The sequence below is a fragment of the Hypanus sabinus genome, chromosome X1 (assembly GCF_030144855.1).
Source record: "Hypanus sabinus isolate sHypSab1 chromosome X1, sHypSab1.hap1, whole genome shotgun sequence".
Lineage (NCBI taxonomy): Eukaryota > Metazoa > Chordata > Chondrichthyes > Myliobatiformes > Dasyatidae > Hypanus > Hypanus sabinus.
In genome coordinates, this window is record NC_082738.1 from 60,336,147 (window position 1) to 60,355,130 (window position 18,984).

Sequence of the window (18,984 nt, forward strand, 5' to 3'; positions counted from 1 at the left end):
TCGGAAATCATGTAGATCAAGAGAATGCCTCTCTTTTCCTTGTTGCTTTGCTCCCAGGCAGGGTCATTATTGATGAACTAGTCCATGGATTGTGTGATCGTGGTGATGCTAGTGCTGAGGAATTTTGTGGTGAGGTTTCTTGCTGGTGTTTCCTCTTCTCCATCTGTGTCCTCTGATTCACCCAGGATGCATTGCTCTGCCAATTATTAAGGCTCTCACCATGAGAATGCTGTAACTCTTCAACATCACCATCATTAGCATCCTCTAATCCCACTTCATTGGCCAGTTTAATGATGTTTTGGATGACTGGTTCTGCCTGAATTCCTAGAATGTCGTTACGTACTTATGACCATAGCTTCCTCCACGCTCCATTCATGCAGCTTGAAGTTACTTCATCTCAAGCTGCTCTGGTATTGTCTACAGCTTTCATGAGGTTGTAATTTTTCCAAAATTGCCTGATTGATTGTCTTGACCTTTTGTTTCTTCTACAAGTTGCTTGAATGTGCGATGAAGGTAGTAGGCTTTAAAATTCAATATTATACCTTGATCTGGTAAACCTCTTCTACAGAAATGTAGGTCCAAAGCATGGGGTGGCCTGTGGCATTACCATGCACCAACAATGCTTTAGATTCAAGGTCATGCTCTCACAATACCGCTTCACTGCTGGACAAAAATGTGAAGTAGACCATCAATCGTCATCCAGATTTTCTTGTTTTGATTTCCAAATCACAGTTAGACTTGAGTTTAAAATGTCTTTCATTGCTTACGTGTTTCAGAGTGATACGCAATGGGCTGATCCAATTCTTCCAGTCATTCCCACTCCCCTGCCTTCTCCCCATACCCTTTGATGTCCTGGCTAATGAAGAACTTAAATGCACCCAATGACTTGGCTTCCACATCCGTTCATGGCAACAAATTCTACAGATTTACCACCCTCTGACCAAAGTAAAGTTAACTGGTCCTTTGCAACATGTTTCTCTTCTTGGGGGATGAAAGCATTCTTTTCCAAAATAGGCTGTTTCATCCATATTGAAGACAAGCTTGGAAGGATATCCATCCTTTTCGATTATGGCTTGGGCAGGAAAATCCTGTGCTACCTTGCTGTCTGCACTAGCTGCTTCAGCAGAGATAGGTATGCTATGGAGGTTACTGCGCTGTTTAAATCTATCAAACCAACCTCTACTGGCTGTGAATGTTACCGATGTATCTTCTTGAATGTGATTGAAGATGTTTTTTGCCTTTTCCATTATTATCAACTGACTTTGGGGCATGTTTAATTGCATTTGGTCAACCACCCATATATTTAGTCTATTTTCCATTATTTCAAGCAAATGGCTGCTTGAATGAGTCATCTTTGTTGACGCTAACTTTGAGGTGGTCATTGCAGAAGCTTTTATCTTGTCTGCATTTTTTATAGTTGTTCTGATCATTGATGTAGCCAATTTCAAAGAGGCATCAACATCAACCTGATGCTCACCAGCTTCCAAACACTCTATCCCTTGCAGATTCACATCCATTTTCATGCTATTCCTGGACATCTTAGATGTACTACCTTCACTGGAAGTAGCAGGCTGTTTTCCAGACATTATGGCTAAAAAAATAATATGAAATTAATTGGCGAGGGATCAAGAATGTTTACACATGTAGGGGAGGCAGAGTGTGAACTAATACATGATTGACTGTGAATGGCTCAGAACGCATGTAAAGCACTCTCATTGGCTGATTGAATGTTTACTGTAATGGTGGCTGCTCTTGAAGTTTTAAGTGTTTAGAATGAATTTTTGTCATTTAAAAAAAATGTCAATAGAGAATTGAATAACTGCAAGGCACAGTCTGAGCGTATATAAAATTATGAGGGTAAATTGCAAGCAGGCTTTTCCACTAAGGTTGGATGGGACTACAAATAGAGAGCATGGCTAAGTGTGAAAGATGATAAGTTTGAGAACATGAGGACTCACCTAAAGAAAAGGGAAGACAATGTGCAACTAGATTTTTAATGTGTAAGTCAGATTTTTTTCTAATTGCGTATTTAATGAGATGTGTGAATTGGCTTGTTAAACATTCTATATCTACTGTTAAAAAGTAACATTTTGTAATGATTTTCAGCTAATGTACACAAAAACTAATTTTCCCTTTCAGACAAAGAAGGCCCCAACCAATAACTCAGAGGTTTTGTAGAATTTATTTTGGAACCTGTTTACAAAATTATTCTTCATTCAGAGGGTCATGAGAGTGTGGAATGAGTTGCCAACTCAAGTCAAGTCGCTTTTTATTGTCATTTTGACCATAACTGCTGTTACAGTAAACAGTAAAAACGAGACAACATTTTTCAGGACCATGGTGCTACATGAAACAGTGCAAAAACTACACTGAACTACGTGAAAACAGCACAGGAAAAAAACTACGCTAGACTACAGACCTTCCCAGGACTGCATAAAGTGCACAAAACGGTGCAGGCATTACAATAAATAATAAACAAGAGAATAGGCACAGCAGTTAGTGTCAGTCCAGGCTCTGGGTATTGAGGAGTCTGATAGCTTGGGGGAAGAAACTGTTATTTTGTCTGGTTGTGAGAGCCTGAAAGTGGCTTGATTTCAATGTTTAAGAGAAGTTTGATAGTTACATGGATAGTTGGGATATGGAGGGCTATGGTCCGGCTGCAGGTTGATGGGAGTTCGCAGTTTAAATGGTTTTGACGTTGACTAGATGGTCCAGAGTGCCTGCTTCTGTGCTGTATTTCTCATGATTCTATGACTGGTACTTTTGCCACCTGCCGTTAGTGTGGCATTGCTTTATAACTTGATCCAACTCGCCTAGAGAAAAGGAAAGGCAAGAATGTGTAAATAGATCTTTAATGTGTAAATTAGATTTTTATTGTATATTTTAATGAGATTTGTGAATTGGCTTGTTAAACATTGAAAATGTAACACTTTATCATTGATTTCCAGCTAATATATACAAAAACTAATTTTCCCTTTCAGACGGAAGTTTACAAAGAAGGCCCCAACAAGTAACTCTCAGAGAAGCTTTGTAGAATTTATTTTGGAACCCGTTTATAAAATTCTTTCTCAGGTATGTATTGCAAATATGTATAATTTGATGTGAGAGTTGCTAACGATATTAGAAGGAATGTTTTCTTTGGCAAAATACTGTATATGTTAGAAGTCTTGAACAAGAATAGAACTTAGAATATGTACATGTATTTGTGCAAAGAATAGACACTAGCATTCTGCACAAATTTTAGTCAAGGTATAAGGTTGGAAGGTGTTGAATCATTGTGGATAAAGCTAAGGAACTGTAAGGGTAAAAAAAAACCTTGATGTGGTAAGTATGTGGTCAACAAATTACAACAGGAGATAGAAAATGCATGCCAAAGGGCAATATTAATATAGTTTAGGGGATTTCAATATGTAGGTAGACTGGGAAAATTCCAGGAGGGGGCATTTCTAGAGTGCTTATGAGATGGCTTTTTAGAGTAGCTTGTGGTTGAGACCACTCGGGAACCAGCTATTCTGGATTGGGTGTTGTGCAATGAACCTGAATTGATTAGAGAGCTTAAGGTAAAAGAACAATTTGGGGGGTGGGGGGTGATCGTAATAGTGATCATAAGATAATCAAATTCACCCTGAAGTCAGGAGAAGCTAAAGTCAGATGTATCAGTATTACAGTGGGATAAAGGGAATTGCAGAAGCATGAGAGAGTAGTTTTCCAGAATTAATTGGAAAAGAACACTGGCAGGGGTGACGGCAGAGCTGTAGGGGCTGGAATTTCTGGAAACAATTCCGAAAGCACAGCATATATACATCCCAAAGAGGAACAAGTATTCTAAAGGCAAGATGACACAACCATGGCTAAAGAGAGAAGTCAAAGACAACATAAAAGCCAAAGAGAGGGCATATAATACAAACCCCATTTCCAGAAAAGTTGGGATATTTTCCAAAATGCAATAAAAACAAAAATCTGTGATATGTTAATTCACGTGAACCTTGATTTAACTGACAAAAGTACAAAGAAAAGATTTTCAATAGTTTTACTGACCAACTTAATTGTATTTTGTAAATATGCACAAATTTATGCAACACACAACAAAAGTTGGGACAGAGGCATGTTTACCATTGTGTTACAATTACACTTTTTAATTGTTTTGGAACTGAGGATACTAATTGTAGTAGATTTGCAATTGGAAATTTTGTCCGTTCTTGCTTGATATAAGACTTCAGCTGCTCAACAGTCCGTGGTCTCTGTTGTCTGATTCTCCTCTTCATGATGCGCCATACATTTTCAATAGGAGATAGATCTGGACTGGCTGCAGGCCAGTCAAGCACACGCACTCTGTGTCTACAAAGCCACGCTGTTGTAGCCCGTGCAGAATGTGGTCTGGCATTGTCTTGCTGAAATAAGCATGGACGTCCTGGACGTCGCCTTGAGAGCAACATATGTCTCTCTAAAATCCTAATATACGCCTCAGAGTCAATGGTATCTTCACATACATGGAACTCACCCATACCGTGGGCACTGATGCACCCCCATACCGTCACAGATGCTGGCTTTTGCACCTTTCGCTGATAACAATCAGGATGGTCATTTTCATCTTTGGCACGGAGAACTTAATGCTTGTTTTTTCCAAAAACTAGCTGAAATGTGGACTCATCTGACCACAGCACACGGTTCCACAGTCTTTCGGTCCATCTGAGATGAGCTCGAGCCCAGAGAACTTGCCGGCGTTTCTGCATAGAGTTGATGTATGGCTTCCTCCTTGCATAATACGTTTCAAGTTGCATTTCTGGTTGCACCGACGGACTGTTAAGTGACAATGGTTTTCCAAAGTACTCCCGAGCCCAGGTGGCTATAATCGTCACAGTAGCATGACAGTTCTTAGGCAGTGCCACCTGAGGGCTCGAAGATCAACGTTGGTTTCTGACCTTGCCCTTTACACACTGAGATGTCTCTGAATGTTCTGAATTGATTCAAGTAACAATCCGGTGTTACTTGAATATTCTGTGCACTATTCAATCTTATTTTAACTCTGTCCCAACTTTTGTTGAGTGTGTTGCAGCCATCAAATTCTAAATTTGTGTATATTCACAAAATACAATTAAGTTGGTCAGTAAAACTATTGAAAATCTTTTCTTTGTACTTTTGTCAGTTAAATCAAGGTTCACGTGAATTAACATATCACAGATTTTTGTTTTTATTGCATTTTGGAAAATATCCCAACTTTTCTGGAAGTGTGGTTTGTAGAGCAAAAACTAGTAGGAAGTTAGAGCATTGGGAAGCTTTTAAAAACCAACAGAAGGTGACTAAAGTCATTAAGGTAAAGGTGGAATGTTAAAGTAAGCTAGCCAATAATATTAAAGAGGATACCAAAAGTTTTTTCAGATACATAAAGTGTAAGAGAGGCAAGAGTAGATATCAAACTGCTAGAAAGCAATGCTGGAGAGGTAGTAATGGGACAAGGAAATAGCGGACAAACTGAATACTGTGGAAGATGCTAGCAGTATAGTGGACGTTCGAGGTGTCAGGGTTCATGAAGTATGTGAAGTTATCATAACTGGAGAGAAAGTTCTTGGGAAACTGAAAGGTCTGAAGGTACATAAGTCACCTGGAACAAATGGTATACACCCCAAGTTTCTGAAAGAGGAGGCTGAGGAGATTGTGGAGGCATTAGTAATGATCTTTCAAGGATCACTAGATTTTGGGAAAATTGCAAATGTCACTCCACTTTTCAAAAAGGGAGAGGCTGAAGAAAAGAGACTATAGGCCAGTTAGTTTGACCTCAGTGGTTGGGAAGACGTTGGTGTTGATTATTAAGAATTAGGTGTCAGGGTACTTGGCACGTGATAAAATAAGCTGTAGTCAGCATGGTTACCCCAAGGGAAAATCTTGCCTGACAAATCTGTTGGAATTCTTTGAAGAAATGACAAGCAGTATAGACAAGCAGGTTGATGTTGTCCACTTGGATTTTCAGAAGGCCTTTGACAAGTTGCCACACGAAGCTGCTTAGCAAGCTACAAGCCCATGGTTTCATAGGGACAATTCTAGCATGGATATAGCAGTGACTGACTGGCAGGAGACAAGGGTGGGAATGAAGGGAACCTTTTCAGGTTGGCTGCTGGTGACGAGTGGTGTTCTACAGAAGTCTGTCAGAAGTATGTCAATGATTTGGATGGTGGAATTGATGGCTTTTGGCAAAGATTGCAGATGAGATGAAGATAGGTGGAGGGGCAGATAGTTTTGCGGAAGAGGCCACAGAATGACTTAGACAAATTAGGAGAATGGACAGAGAGGTGGCAGGTAGAATACATTGTTAGGAAGTATATTGTCATGCAGGTTGGTAGAAGGAATAAAAGCATAAAATTCAAATATCCAAGTTGCAAAGCGATTTGAGAGTCCTCGTGCAGGATTCCCTGAAGGTTAATTTGCAGGTTGAGTCTGTGGTGAGGAAGACAACTGCAATGTTAGCATTCATTTCAAGGGGACTCGAATTTAAAAGCAAGGATGTAACATTGAGACTTTATAATGCACCAGTGAGGCCTCACTTGGTGTATTGAGAATGGTTTTGTGTCCCTTAATTTAGAAAGGATGTGCTGAAACTGGAGAGGGTTCAAAGGAGTTCATGAAAATGATTCCAGAATTGAATAGCTTGTCATATGAAGAGTGTTTGATGGCTCTGGGCCTGTATTCACTAGAATTCAGAAGAATGAGGGGTGACCTCATTGAAACATATTGAATGGTGAAAGGCCTTGATAGAGTGGATGTAGAGATGATGTTTCCAATGTCGAAGAGCAGAGGACATAGCCTCAGAACGGAGATGAGGAATTTCTTTAGCTAGAGAGTGGCGAATCTGGAATTCTTTGCCACAGACAACTGTGGAGGCCAAGTCTTTAAGGCAGAGGTTGACAGATTCTTGATTGGTTAGGGCATGAAGGGATATGGATAGAAGGCAGGAGATTGGGGCTAAGAGGAAAATTGGATCAGCCATGATGAAATGGTGGAGCAGACTAGATGGGCCAAATAGCCTAACTCTGCTCCTATATCTTATGGTCTTACTTGGATGAAATTTAAAACTATACAAGTAAAGACTGAACATCAGTGAAATCTGTAGCTGTTTTATTTAAATAGACAAATTGAGCAGCACAGTAACACTGCAGGTGGGGTACCTCCAGTGAACTGGGTTTATTTTTGATCTCCAGTGCTGCCAATGTAGAGTTTGCACATTCTCCCTGTGACCATGTGTCTTCTGCCTGCCCCAGTTTCCTCTCACATCTCTGATAATCACTTGATGGTCCTGCAACCATGAGGTGAATTGTGTCCTGTAAATTACCCCTAATGTGGTTGACTGGTAGAAAAATCAGGCTATGTTAATAGACACGTGTATGAAGAGTACAGGGAAAAGTGGAGAAATGGGATTAATCTGATAGCTGGTCGGTCCCTTTCTGCTAAAGAAAGTTATGAAATGATAACACAAGAAAATCTGCAGGTGCTGGAAATTCAAGCAACACACACAAAATGCTAGTGGAACACAGCAGGCCAGGCAGCATCTATAGGAAGAAGTACAGTCGACATTTCGCGTTGAGACCGTTCGTCAGGACTGACGGAAAAAAGAGATAGTAAGAGATCTGAGAGGGTGATGGGGAGACCCGAAATGATAAGGAGAAGACAGAAGGGGGAGCTGGGAAGTTGATTGGCAAAAGGGATACAAGGCTGGAGAAGGGGGAGAATCATAGGACGGAAGGCCTTGGAAGAAAGGAAGGGGGAGGGGAGCACCAGAAGAAGATGGAGAACAGGCAAGGAGTTATTGTGAGAGGGAAAGAGAGAGAAAAAAATACTAAAAATTAAAAATTAGGGATGGGATAAGAAGGGGAAGAGGGGCATTAACAGAAATTAGAGAAATCAATGTTCATGCCATCAGGTTGGAGGCTACCCAGACAGAATATAAGGTGTTCCTCCAACACCTTATGAAATGATACATGGAAATGTATGAAAAAGCAATACTTATGCCAAGTATGATAGAAATAAGACTAAACTTTCAGTTTTTAACTTTGATATAGTTATTGTGAATCCTCCCATTTCGTCAGAATGTGGACAGTGATGCTGATGAACTGGAATGATGTATCCAAGAAAGTTGTCACTGTTGTCCTGACGAAGGATCTCAGCCCGAAACATTGACTGTACTTCTTCCTATAGATGCCACCTGGCCTGCTGCGTTCCACCAGCATTTTGTGTGTGTTGCTTGAATTTCCAGCATCTGCAGATTTCCTCATGTTGTCACTGTGCATTCTTTCGGAGGCATTTTTTTTTGGCGAACCTCCTAAGCTAAACATGAAGTCGCATTATTTAATTTACTATTCATGGTTAGAGATTGTAATGGTGCACTTCCTGGTGCTTTTGTTTATTGATGACACTTCACTCAAAATATCAAGCAAAAAACTTTTCTCTGACCTTCAGATGTCTACAAAATGTAGAATCCAACTTTTCATGAGGAAATGAACTTTGTCATATCTTATGGATGTTGTTAAGCTCTTCATATTATGTTATTTCTCTAAGCAAGAAATAGCAATGTGTAGTCAGTGTTGAGAAGGTAAAGTGGGGCTGGCAGATGCAACAATAATTGGAGCAAGGTAGGAGAAGTGGGAGAAATGGGCAAAGAAATGGCCTCAATGGGGAGGAGAAATATCAAGAAATCATTTTAAATGTTATTAGAAGCTGCAGGATTATAAATAATGTGCTGAAGCTGTTTGTATGAACTCTGCAGGTTGTTGGTGATGTGGATACTACTTTGCCACGTACATTAGATGAGCTCGGTATTCACTTAACGAAGGAGGAGTTAAAGCTAAATATCAGGCCCTTGCTTCGACTGGTCTGTAAGAAGTTCTTCGGTGACTTTACAGGTAATTCACTGGCGAAATGCTTAAGATGCAGTAGGCAATTTTTTTGTGTACAAGTGGCCCCCGTTTTCCGAACATTGGCTTTACAATGCCTCGCTTTTACGAAAGACCTACATTAGTTACCTGTTTTCGCTAACCAAAGAGTTTTCACTTTTACGAAAAAAGGCAGCGCGCGTCAGCCAAGCTCCTCTCCAGGAACTGCATTCAGCATCAAGCCGCCAGAGCTTAAACACGTGTCTGTGAGCATCTGTGCTTTGTGTGTGTGTGCCCTTAAGCTTTTGCACGATCTTTTTGACGATTGCTCATTGTATGGCATGTGAAACCTGGCAGAGCCCATCCCTCTCCAGGTTTTTATTTTACTCAATCCAGGCACAGATGGAGAGTGTGCAAGGGAGCCAGCCGGATTCGAACTCGGGACCTCTCACCCAGAAGTCCAGCGCTGATGCCACTGCACCACCAGCCATTGTGCTTTATCTTGATTTATTTTGTGCATCCATTAGCAATATGTGTCCTAAGATATCGGAAAAGCCTAAGGGAGCTCATAAGGGTGTTACGCTTAGCGTAAAACTGGACGTAATAAAGCGTTTTGATCGTGGTCCACACATTGAACTTGCCTGCGTCCACCATTCGCACTATTTACATGCAGAGAGAAAGAATCTTGAAAGCTGCCAATGTTACTATTGGTTCTGCTCATAGCAAAGTGGTCTCTTTTAGTCTGCTGGGAACTTTTCGGCAGCTTCATAGTTTTAACGTTTACTGGAGATAGTGCTTTGGCTGATACTGAAGCTGCCGTAAAGTTCCCAACAGAACTGAAGAAAGTAATTACAGAAGGTGGTTACTTGTATAAGCAAGTGTTTAACTGTGACGAAACAGCAATTTATTGGAAAAAATTGCCGAACACACCAACCTCTGACTCAGCCTAACACACCATCATCAGTGTGCTCGCTGTCTTCCTGATTCCAGTAAGTGAAACTACACTGTACATACATTATTTCTACTTTATATAGGCTGTGTATTTTTATGTGTTATTTGTTATGATTTGGCAGCTTCATAGCTTAAAGGTTACTGGAGAGAGTGCTTCCGCTACGCTAGTAGTGCTACGTAGTGAGATTATACGCTACATAGTGAGATTTTCGTTATGCTAGACAGTGCTGCAATGATTGCAGAAAAGTATTTTTACTTTAATAGTCTGTGTATTTATCATATCATTCCTGCTTTTGCTATATGTTACTGTTATTTTAGGTTTTATGTGTTATTTGGCATGATTTTGTAGGTTATTTTTTGGGTCTGGGAATGCTCTCATTTTTCCCATATCAATAAATGGTAATTGCTTATTCACTTTAGGACATTCTGCCTCACGAACCGTTTCATGGGAACGCTCTGTCTTCAGATAGCAGGGGAAACCTGTATTTCTCTTTGCATTGATTAAAATATGAATAGAAAGAACCTTCAAAATTGATGGGTTAGAGGAGAGTGGAGAATATTTTTTGACTGAAGAGTAATGGAGCCGAGAACCCTCAACATTTAAAAGAAGAGTTATTTAATGGGTGTTAATGTACAAGGGTGGTGATGGTTAGGTTAGTCTAAGTTGTTCTTTTTCATTTGGCATGGATGCAATGGATTGAATGGAAATTATAACTTTATGCTTTTCTATGTACATAAATGTCCTTGACGTAATTAAAATTGAAGAAGCTATAATATTCAGAATGATTCAAATGTCTTAAAAGGGTAATCTTCATAAAGTAGCTGAAAATAGTACTTTTAGTTTGAACAGTATAACTTAGTTCTCGTATCTGTTATATTAATTGAGTTACGACAAAGAGTTATTGTACAAACCCCCAAGTTTTAAAATATAAATTATGGAAAAGCATTTGATTTTGTCTGTCAGAGCTGTTATAGGAAATCGATGGATAGTTGGTTAAGTTGAAAGCCTTAAACTGCCCATGCGTGGCACTTTGAGGTAAAAGTTAGGAGGATTTGAATGATTCCAAGATTTGACTTAGAAGTTATGTTAAAGTATTAGTATATTTTGTATTAGTAGCTATAAAAGTTCAGGACATGTCACAGTTAAGATTGCTATGTTACTTTATTCTTTATGGTGGGAGTAGATAGAGAGCTTTTTCTCTGTGTGATGTGTATTCTGTAAGAAATTTACAGAATAGCTGTAACCTGCTTAATCTATTAGAACCTGCATGTAAAGTCAATTTGAACAAATTGTTGCAATGAAAAGGACAATGCAGCCTTTTGTTTTCACAATTTATTGCAAATATTACATCTTTAGAAGAGACTTGCTAAAAGACCCATGATACCAAATACAATTTTTCTATAGGTTTGGTGGACATGTGTGTACAGCATATTCCATCACCTCAGTCGGGTGCAAGGAATAAGATCGAACATACTTACACAGGCAACCTGGATTTGGATCTTGGTGAAACAATGATAGAATGTGATCCAGATGTAAGTAAAATTCTTCGAAGTGATTTGCTTGCAGGCTCATGAGGGTGGGCTGATTCCATAACCATAATCAATGACTCACTTGTCAAATAGCAGCAACAGTGAACTAAACTATTTAGTATTTTATTGCTGACTAATGTGGAACATTGTTTTGTAATTTTGGGAAGATTTAAACATTCTAGTGTTCGTTTAATTAACAAATGTTTCTTCTGTTTATATTAATCTAAACCTACGACGATGGAACTGTTATGTATAATGCCTGCACTTTTTTCTTTACATAGGGGCCTTTGATGTGCCACACAACTAAAATGTATAGTACAGAGGATGGTGTTCAGTTCCATGCATTTGGCAGGGTGTTAAGTGGAACTATTCACGCAGGGCAGCCAGTGAAAGTACTTGGCGAGAACTACACATTGGAAGATGAAGAAGATTCACAAATCTGCACTGTGGGCCGGCTCTGGATCTCAGTTGCAAGGTCTTTATTAGCAATGCTTCAACCAATCCTTTGGATAGGTATCTGAACTTAGTGGAAAATTCTAACATCATTGTTCCATGAAAATCAGCTGAATTATTTAGTTTTTCCTTTAGTAAGGAGGCTCATAATACCTATTTAAATTTTTAAAATGGAAATTAGACTGAATACAATTAATTAAAAAGAAAGTAAAGAGAAAAATAATGTTTGCAAATAGTATGAAACTAAAATAGCGATTAATTTGGGGATTCCAATAATCTATCCATCTATCCTCAGCAAAGGTAAAGATGAGCTTTATTTGTCACATGTACATTGAAATACATTTGCATAATTTGCGTCAGTGACCAACACAATCTGAGGATGTGCTTGGGACAGTCCGCAAATGTAACCATGCTTTTAGTGCCAACATAGCAGGCCCACAGCTTTGTCTTTGGAATGTGGAAGGAAATTGGAACACCATGCTTTCACAGGGAAAACATACAAACCCCTTACAGACAGCAACAGGGTTGAACCCTGGGTCACTGGCACTGTAAAACATTATACTAGCCACTACATTAACCTGCAGCCCACGTAGTAAGAGATGAAGTGGGATCTGTTTGGAAAAAATATGATATATTTTGAGATGATGAGCATGTCTTGAATGCTAATATGTACCCTGCGTAAGGAAGACATTATCTGGATCATATTTGTAAAGGTAATAAAACTGGTAATTGCATTGGAAAGGTTCTGCTATAATTAGAACAAGAAATAAACAGGAGTAGGCCATCCAACCCCTCTTGACATGTCTGTTGTTCAGTATAATCGTAACTGACCTTTTAACTCGATGCTACTTTTCTTCACTAACCCCATTTTTGATTCTCCTAATATACAAGAATCAATTTCTGTTCAATATCAATTTCTCTTCCTAAGTATCTTACTCTTAGGCAGTCCTTTGCTTCCAATCCAATTCTGAAATGACTGTTTAGGTAATAATGTGACAAGGAGGTTCTTACACAGTGGATCAAGAAATGACTGATGTTATGGGTGGGTGGGTTAATTATGACACGTCCATCTTCTGTGCTAGACGTCTGTGTGCTTCTGACACATGGATCTGAGGTTCTCTGCCATGCCAGATACTCCCACTGTCAATGAACTTTCAAGGACCAGGAGTCATTTCCCTGGAGTCATTTGGGATCTTGCATCTTTTCAAGGAGGTTGAAAACATTCTTGAATCATTCCGTCTTTCCACTTCGTAATTTCTTCCCTCTTGACAGAGCTTGAAGTAATCGGTTTCCAGAATCTGATGTATGGCATACAAATGCTATAGCTTGCTTAACAATTCTAACTGTATATAATTGGAACTTGGAAGAGGATTTTGCATATTACTGCTATTCAAAACTAAATGGGTATCTGAGTAGTGACCTTTCTTCCTAAAGCTTGTCATGCCAATAGATCTGGGAATGGCTCACTGTTACAGACTAACTTTCCAAATTTACTTTAACTTCTTTACCCCTTAAACATTTTGCAAGTCACTCCCCGCACTCCCAACTGATTGTTTTCACAACATTTTCTGAATGTGAGTTAATCTAATTCATCCTGACTGTAGGAGTTGAGTTGCCTAGATGGTATAAATTCACTGTTTGGAAATGCTAGGACATCAGTTTATGGTTTGGATGGAACTGGGATTGGATCTTGGTTTCCTGCATTGTAACAGTGACCATTGCACAATACTTCCAGATCTCCAGCAGAGACATGGAAGGTGATGTATAAATGTCATTAATATCTAGCATAGGATTTCAGTTTTCCAGTGTGCTAAGGTGACCATGGTTACAATTTGCATCCTATATGACAATCAAACTGAGTGTTATGATTTTAAATTATTGTACATTTGTTAAGTATGTGTTTTTAATTAATAGAAATAAATTCTCAGATTGTGCATTGGTGAAGCATTTAAGTCACTTGTTTATGAATGTTTTAAAAATGTTATAACTTTTAAGGTATCACATAGAGGTTAACAGAGTTCCAGCTGGTAACTGGGTGCTCATAGAAGGAGTCGACCAACCTATTGTAAAGACAGCTACTATAACGGAACCAAGAGGAAACGATGAGGTAACACATTTTGGCTTCATATAAATCCGGTTTGAAAAAATGGAGTTTAATAAATTATCTTAATCTTTTATATAGAAAAGATAAAATCTACCTGTTACAATATGCGTCATTGTCACTGATCCATTTGGAATAATAATTGTTGATATTGATGTGTACTCTGACAGATGACACAATTGGGCTAAATTTCTTCGGTTTCACTTAACCGTCTGGTAAAAGAGCTTTGGAAACAATAATTATTTTTTAAGCTGGAATCAAGATGTGTCATGTATGCCAAGTTCCTTTGTTTGAAATGTTAATGTGGTAAATTCTGTTTAACTAATTGCTGGACTGTTAATAATTTCAGGCTCAGATTTTCAGGCCTCTCAAGTTTAATACAGCATCTGTCATTAAAATAGCTGTGGAACCTGTCAATCCATCTGAGCTTCCAAAAATGTTGGATGGCTTAAGGAAAGTCAACAAAAGCTACCCATCACTAACTACTAAGGTATGAATCCAATATCACTGTCCAGAAAACATTTGTATTTTCTCCAAAAAATGCATGTGTCATTAGTTTAGAACTGATACCTAACTTGAGGACCATATTTCAAGTTTAATTCGCCTATATCATCAGAAGAAATATCTTTTGCAATTTCTGCATTGTCTTCAGGGAAATCTCCTGGACCTGATGGGTTCCCCGTAGAATTTTATAAATCATTCTCTTCACTTCTTTCTCCTCAGTTACTCTCAGTACTATCTGATTCGTTTAACTATGGTAAATTGCCACCCTCTTTTAATGAGGCAACTATTATTCTTTTATTAAAAAAGGGTAAAGACCCAACAGAGTGTTCCTCATATAGGCCGATTTCTTTGCTTAATGTTGATGTTAAAATCTTGGCCAAAGTTTTGGCTTATAGATTAGAAACTGTTATTCCTGCTATTATTTCTGATGATCAAACTGGTTTTATTAAAAACCGTCTTCCTTTTTTTAATATTCGGCATTTATTTAACATTTTATATTCACCTTCAACTGGGATTCCTGAATGTGTTATTTCCCTTGATGCGGAGAAAGCATTTGATCGTATAGAGTGGAACTACCTATTTGCAGTTTTAGAAAAATTAGGCTCCAGTCAAAGTTTTATCTCTTGGATCAAATTGCTGTATCTGTGTCCTACTGCCTCTGTTTTGACTAATTTTCAGAAATCCCAGTTATTTAACCTCAAACGTGGCACCTGTCAGGGATGCCCTTTAAGTCCCTTTCTCTTTAATTTGGCTGTAGAACCTTTGGCGATAGCATTTCGAAGCTGTCCTGAATTGACCGGGATTTGGAAGGGGGGGTGTTGAACATAAAGTTTCTCTTTATGCTGATGATCTATTACTTTTTCTTTTAAATCCGTCTACATTCTTACCTCCAATGTTCTCACTTCTTGATCAGTTTAGCCAGTTTTCTGGCTATAAACTTAATTTACATAAGAGTGAACTTTTCCCAATTAATAAAGAAGCACAAGAATTAACATTTTGTGACCTCCCTTTTAAAGTAGTTCATAATCAATTTACTTATCTTGGAATTACAGTCAAAAGGAAGTTTAAAGATCTTTTTCGTGAAAATTTTGCCAATCTTTTATATGCTATAAAACAGAGTCTGTCACAATGGTCACCTCTATCTATGTCTTTGGTAGGTCGTATTAATGTTGTTAAAATGTATGTTCTCCCTAAATTTTTATATTTATTTCAATCAATCCCAATTTTTATTCCTAAATCTTTTTTTGATTCCTTAGACTCTATTATTTTGTCATATCTGTGGAAGATTAAACGTTCTAGAATTAATAAAGTTTATCTCCAAAAATCTAAAAAAGAGGGTGGCATGGCCTTACCTAACTTTCGTTTATATTATTGGGCAGCCAATATACGTTGTGCTACCTTTTGGTCTTCTTTCCATGGCCAACCCGAGTGCCCTAATTGGGTGGCAATGGAGTTGAGTTCCACTAAAGATTTATCTATTTCTGCACTTCTTGGCTCTGTACTCCCTAGTAGTTTGTCCAGATTAATTGTTAATCCTCTTGTTAGACACACTTTGCGAATATGGGCTCAGTTTAGAAAATTTTATGGTTTCTATGGTTTTTGCTTTTCTAGTCCTATCTTACATAATCACCTTTTTTTTACCTACTGTGTATGATTCAACATTCCATGATTGGTATAGGAAGGGCATTAGACATTTTGAAGATCTTTTTATTGATAATCGCTTCGCATCTTTTCAACAGCTCTCTGTTAAGTTCAATCTGCCTAATGCTCATTTTTTTAGATATCTCCAAATTAGACACTTTATTAATCCTTTAATCGCTAACTTCCCTGAAATGCCTGAGAAAAATGTTATGGATTTATTTCTTTCTATTAATCCACTGGGTAAAGGTTTAATATCATTTATTCGTGATAAATTAGCATTCTTACGGCGTGCCCCTGTGGATAAAGTTAGAATGGCTTGGGAGCATGATTTAAATATCTCTTTATCTGATGAGACTTGGGACTCGATTCTCAAATCGGTTAATTCAACCTCTCTTTGTGCTCGCCATTGCCTTTTACAGTTTAAGATTGTTCATAGAGCCCATATGTCTAAATCTAAATTATCTCATTTTACCCTAAAATAGACCTCTTTGTGATAAATGCAAAAGGGGCAAGGCCTCTCTTGTTCATATGTACTGGTTCTGTCCTAGCTTGGAGAAATTTTGGAAAGATGTCTTCATAACTTTATCTAATGTTCTGAATCACCACTTAGAACCTAACCCTTTAATTGCTTTGTTTGGTTTTTTGGGTGAGACAGATTTACGTTTGAGTTCGACTAAGTGTCGAATATTATCTTTTGCTTCTCTTCTGGCTAGATGTTTAATCCTCCTTAGATGGAGAGATGTTGCCCCGCCCATGCATGCTCAATGGCTTAATGATATTATGTCCTGCTTAGACCTTGAAAAAATTCATTATTCAGTTCTTAATTCGGATATAAAGTTCCATAAGGTCTGGGGACCTTTTATTGAGTACTTTCATAACCTTCCTCTTAACTAAGGTTTTTTTTTGGTCCCTTGCTTTCAGCTCTTTTTTTATTGGTAGTAGGCATTGTTATCTTCTGTTTTTAAGTGTATTTACAGTTTTGAGGGTTTGAATGTCCTGATTTATATTCTCTATATTGTGTTGTGGTTGGTCTGGAGTTTTTTTTTGTTGTGGGGCTTGGGGAGGATACCAATTTTATATGTCTTCAATTTGGGTGCTTTCTCAATTATCTTTTTTGTATTATATTATTGTATGTTTATTTTTGCACTGTATTAATTTTCTTCATTTTGATTTGGGTTTTTTTTCTATCTGTAGTAATGTAGAAAATGCATAAGTTTAAGATTAATTGTCATTCAACCATGCATGAATATAGCCAATGAAACAGTGTTCCTCCGGGGCCAAAGTGCAAAATACATCACCCACAGCACACTTCACGTAGCACAGATAGCACATATAGTTATGATTTCATAAAAATATACAGTCACAATGAGAAAAAAATAATATACCCCAAGTCCCTGAGTTGTCCTGGTCCAGCTAGTACTTCCAATCGAGCAAGCACCAGAGGGCAGCACCGACAAGAGAGGGTCATTCCCCCCCCCCCCCCCCCCCACCCAATATGAAATCCAGCAGCACACACCACCTTTGGTGCCTGCAACAGATCTTGTCTGTCCAACAAATGAGACAACGTGGCTCTTTGCCTTTGGCCTCGCCAAAGAATCAGTGAATCAGACTTGCAGTATTCTACATTACTAATGTCGAACAGGTTCTTGTGAGCAAAATAAAAACATCCAAGACAATCACTCGCACCTTTTTGGACTTCTCACCATCTCAGAACAACCATATGCAACAAGACCAGGTGACAACACAACAACAGCATACAATAAGTCCAGCTCCATTGCTATCAAGCAACTCGCTGATGAGATAGTTCTGCAGTACTTGATGTTCTTGGTATCCAGCAGTGACTTGCGATCTTAAAGGAGACATGCTGGACAAACAAATATGCCTTTGATGTGGAGTGGCCACTGCGTCAGAAGCTGCTGCCATCTTACTAGTAGTTAATAGTTTAATCTATATTTTAAATAAGCTGAAAGTACTGTGTTGATTTAGCTAATATTTACAATACTTGTAGTGCAAGGTTACCTGCACATATTGTATAGAAGAGAAGTGATGGGTCTAGGCTCAAATATAATAGAAAAATGTAAGCAGATTTTAAACCTATTCATTTTATTGCACATTTGTAGTTCAAGTTTCAAGTTTGCAAGCATTTCTTGTTATAGTTGGTTTAGGAAATGTGGATTTTAATTCATTTTGCAGTGTGAAGTTGAAATCTGAGCTATATTTTGGAATGTGGTAGCTAACATCCCTCAAGGTTGCTGCACAGGTTGATAGAGTAGTTAAGAAGGCCTATGGGATGCTAGGCTTCATTAACAAGGGGATTGAGTTCAAGAGTAGAGAGGTCATGTTGCAACTCTAGTATTGTGTTCAATTCTGGTCACCTCATTATAGGAAGGATGTGGAAGCTATGGAGAGGGTGCAGAGGAGATTTACCAGGATGTTGCCTGGATTGGAGAACAAATCATATGAAGCAAGGTTAGCAGAGCTGGGACTTTTCTCTCTGGAGCGTAGAAGAATGAGAGGGGCCTTGATAGAGGTCTACAAGATTATGAGAGGCATAGATAGGATGGATAGCCAGTACCTGTTTCCCAGGGCACCAATAGCAAACACCAGAGGGCATATGTACAAAATTAAGGGAGGGAAGTTTAGGGGAGACATCAGGGGTAAGTTTTTTTTATACAGAGGGTTGTGAGTGCCTGGAATGACTTGCCAGGGATGGTGGTGGAGGCTAAAACATTAGGGGTATTTAAGAACCTCTTGGACAGGCACATGAATGAAAGAAAAATGGAGGGTTATAAGGTAGTGTGGGTTTAGTACTTTTTGTAAGGATTATATGGGTGGGCACAACATGGAGGGCTGAAGGGCCTGTACTGTGCTGTAGTGTTCCATGGTTTATGGAGTATTGTAATAGGAGTATTGTTTATGGCAGCATTCAATATTTACATTGTC

General features: G+C 38.6%; 1 protein-coding gene across 4 annotated transcripts in view; it reads left to right on the forward strand.

Annotated features, from left to right (window-relative positions):
- Window positions 1–18,984, forward strand: part of eftud2 (elongation factor Tu GTP binding domain containing 2) — a 111,924-nt gene that overhangs the window by 32,524 nt on the left and 60,416 nt on the right. For all 4 annotated transcript variants that reach the window (XM_059956649.1, XM_059956648.1, XM_059956650.1 and 1 more), the window contains exons 13-18: window positions 2,982–3,072; window positions 8,756–8,891; window positions 11,218–11,345; window positions 11,624–11,817; window positions 13,791–13,902; window positions 14,246–14,386. In XM_059956649.1, the coding sequence (XP_059812632.1) occupies window positions 2,982–3,072; window positions 8,756–8,891; window positions 11,218–11,345; window positions 11,624–11,817; window positions 13,791–13,902; window positions 14,246–14,386 (802 nt within the window). The remainder of the gene's footprint in view (window positions 1–2,981; window positions 3,073–8,755; window positions 8,892–11,217; window positions 11,346–11,623; window positions 11,818–13,790; window positions 13,903–14,245; window positions 14,387–18,984) is intronic.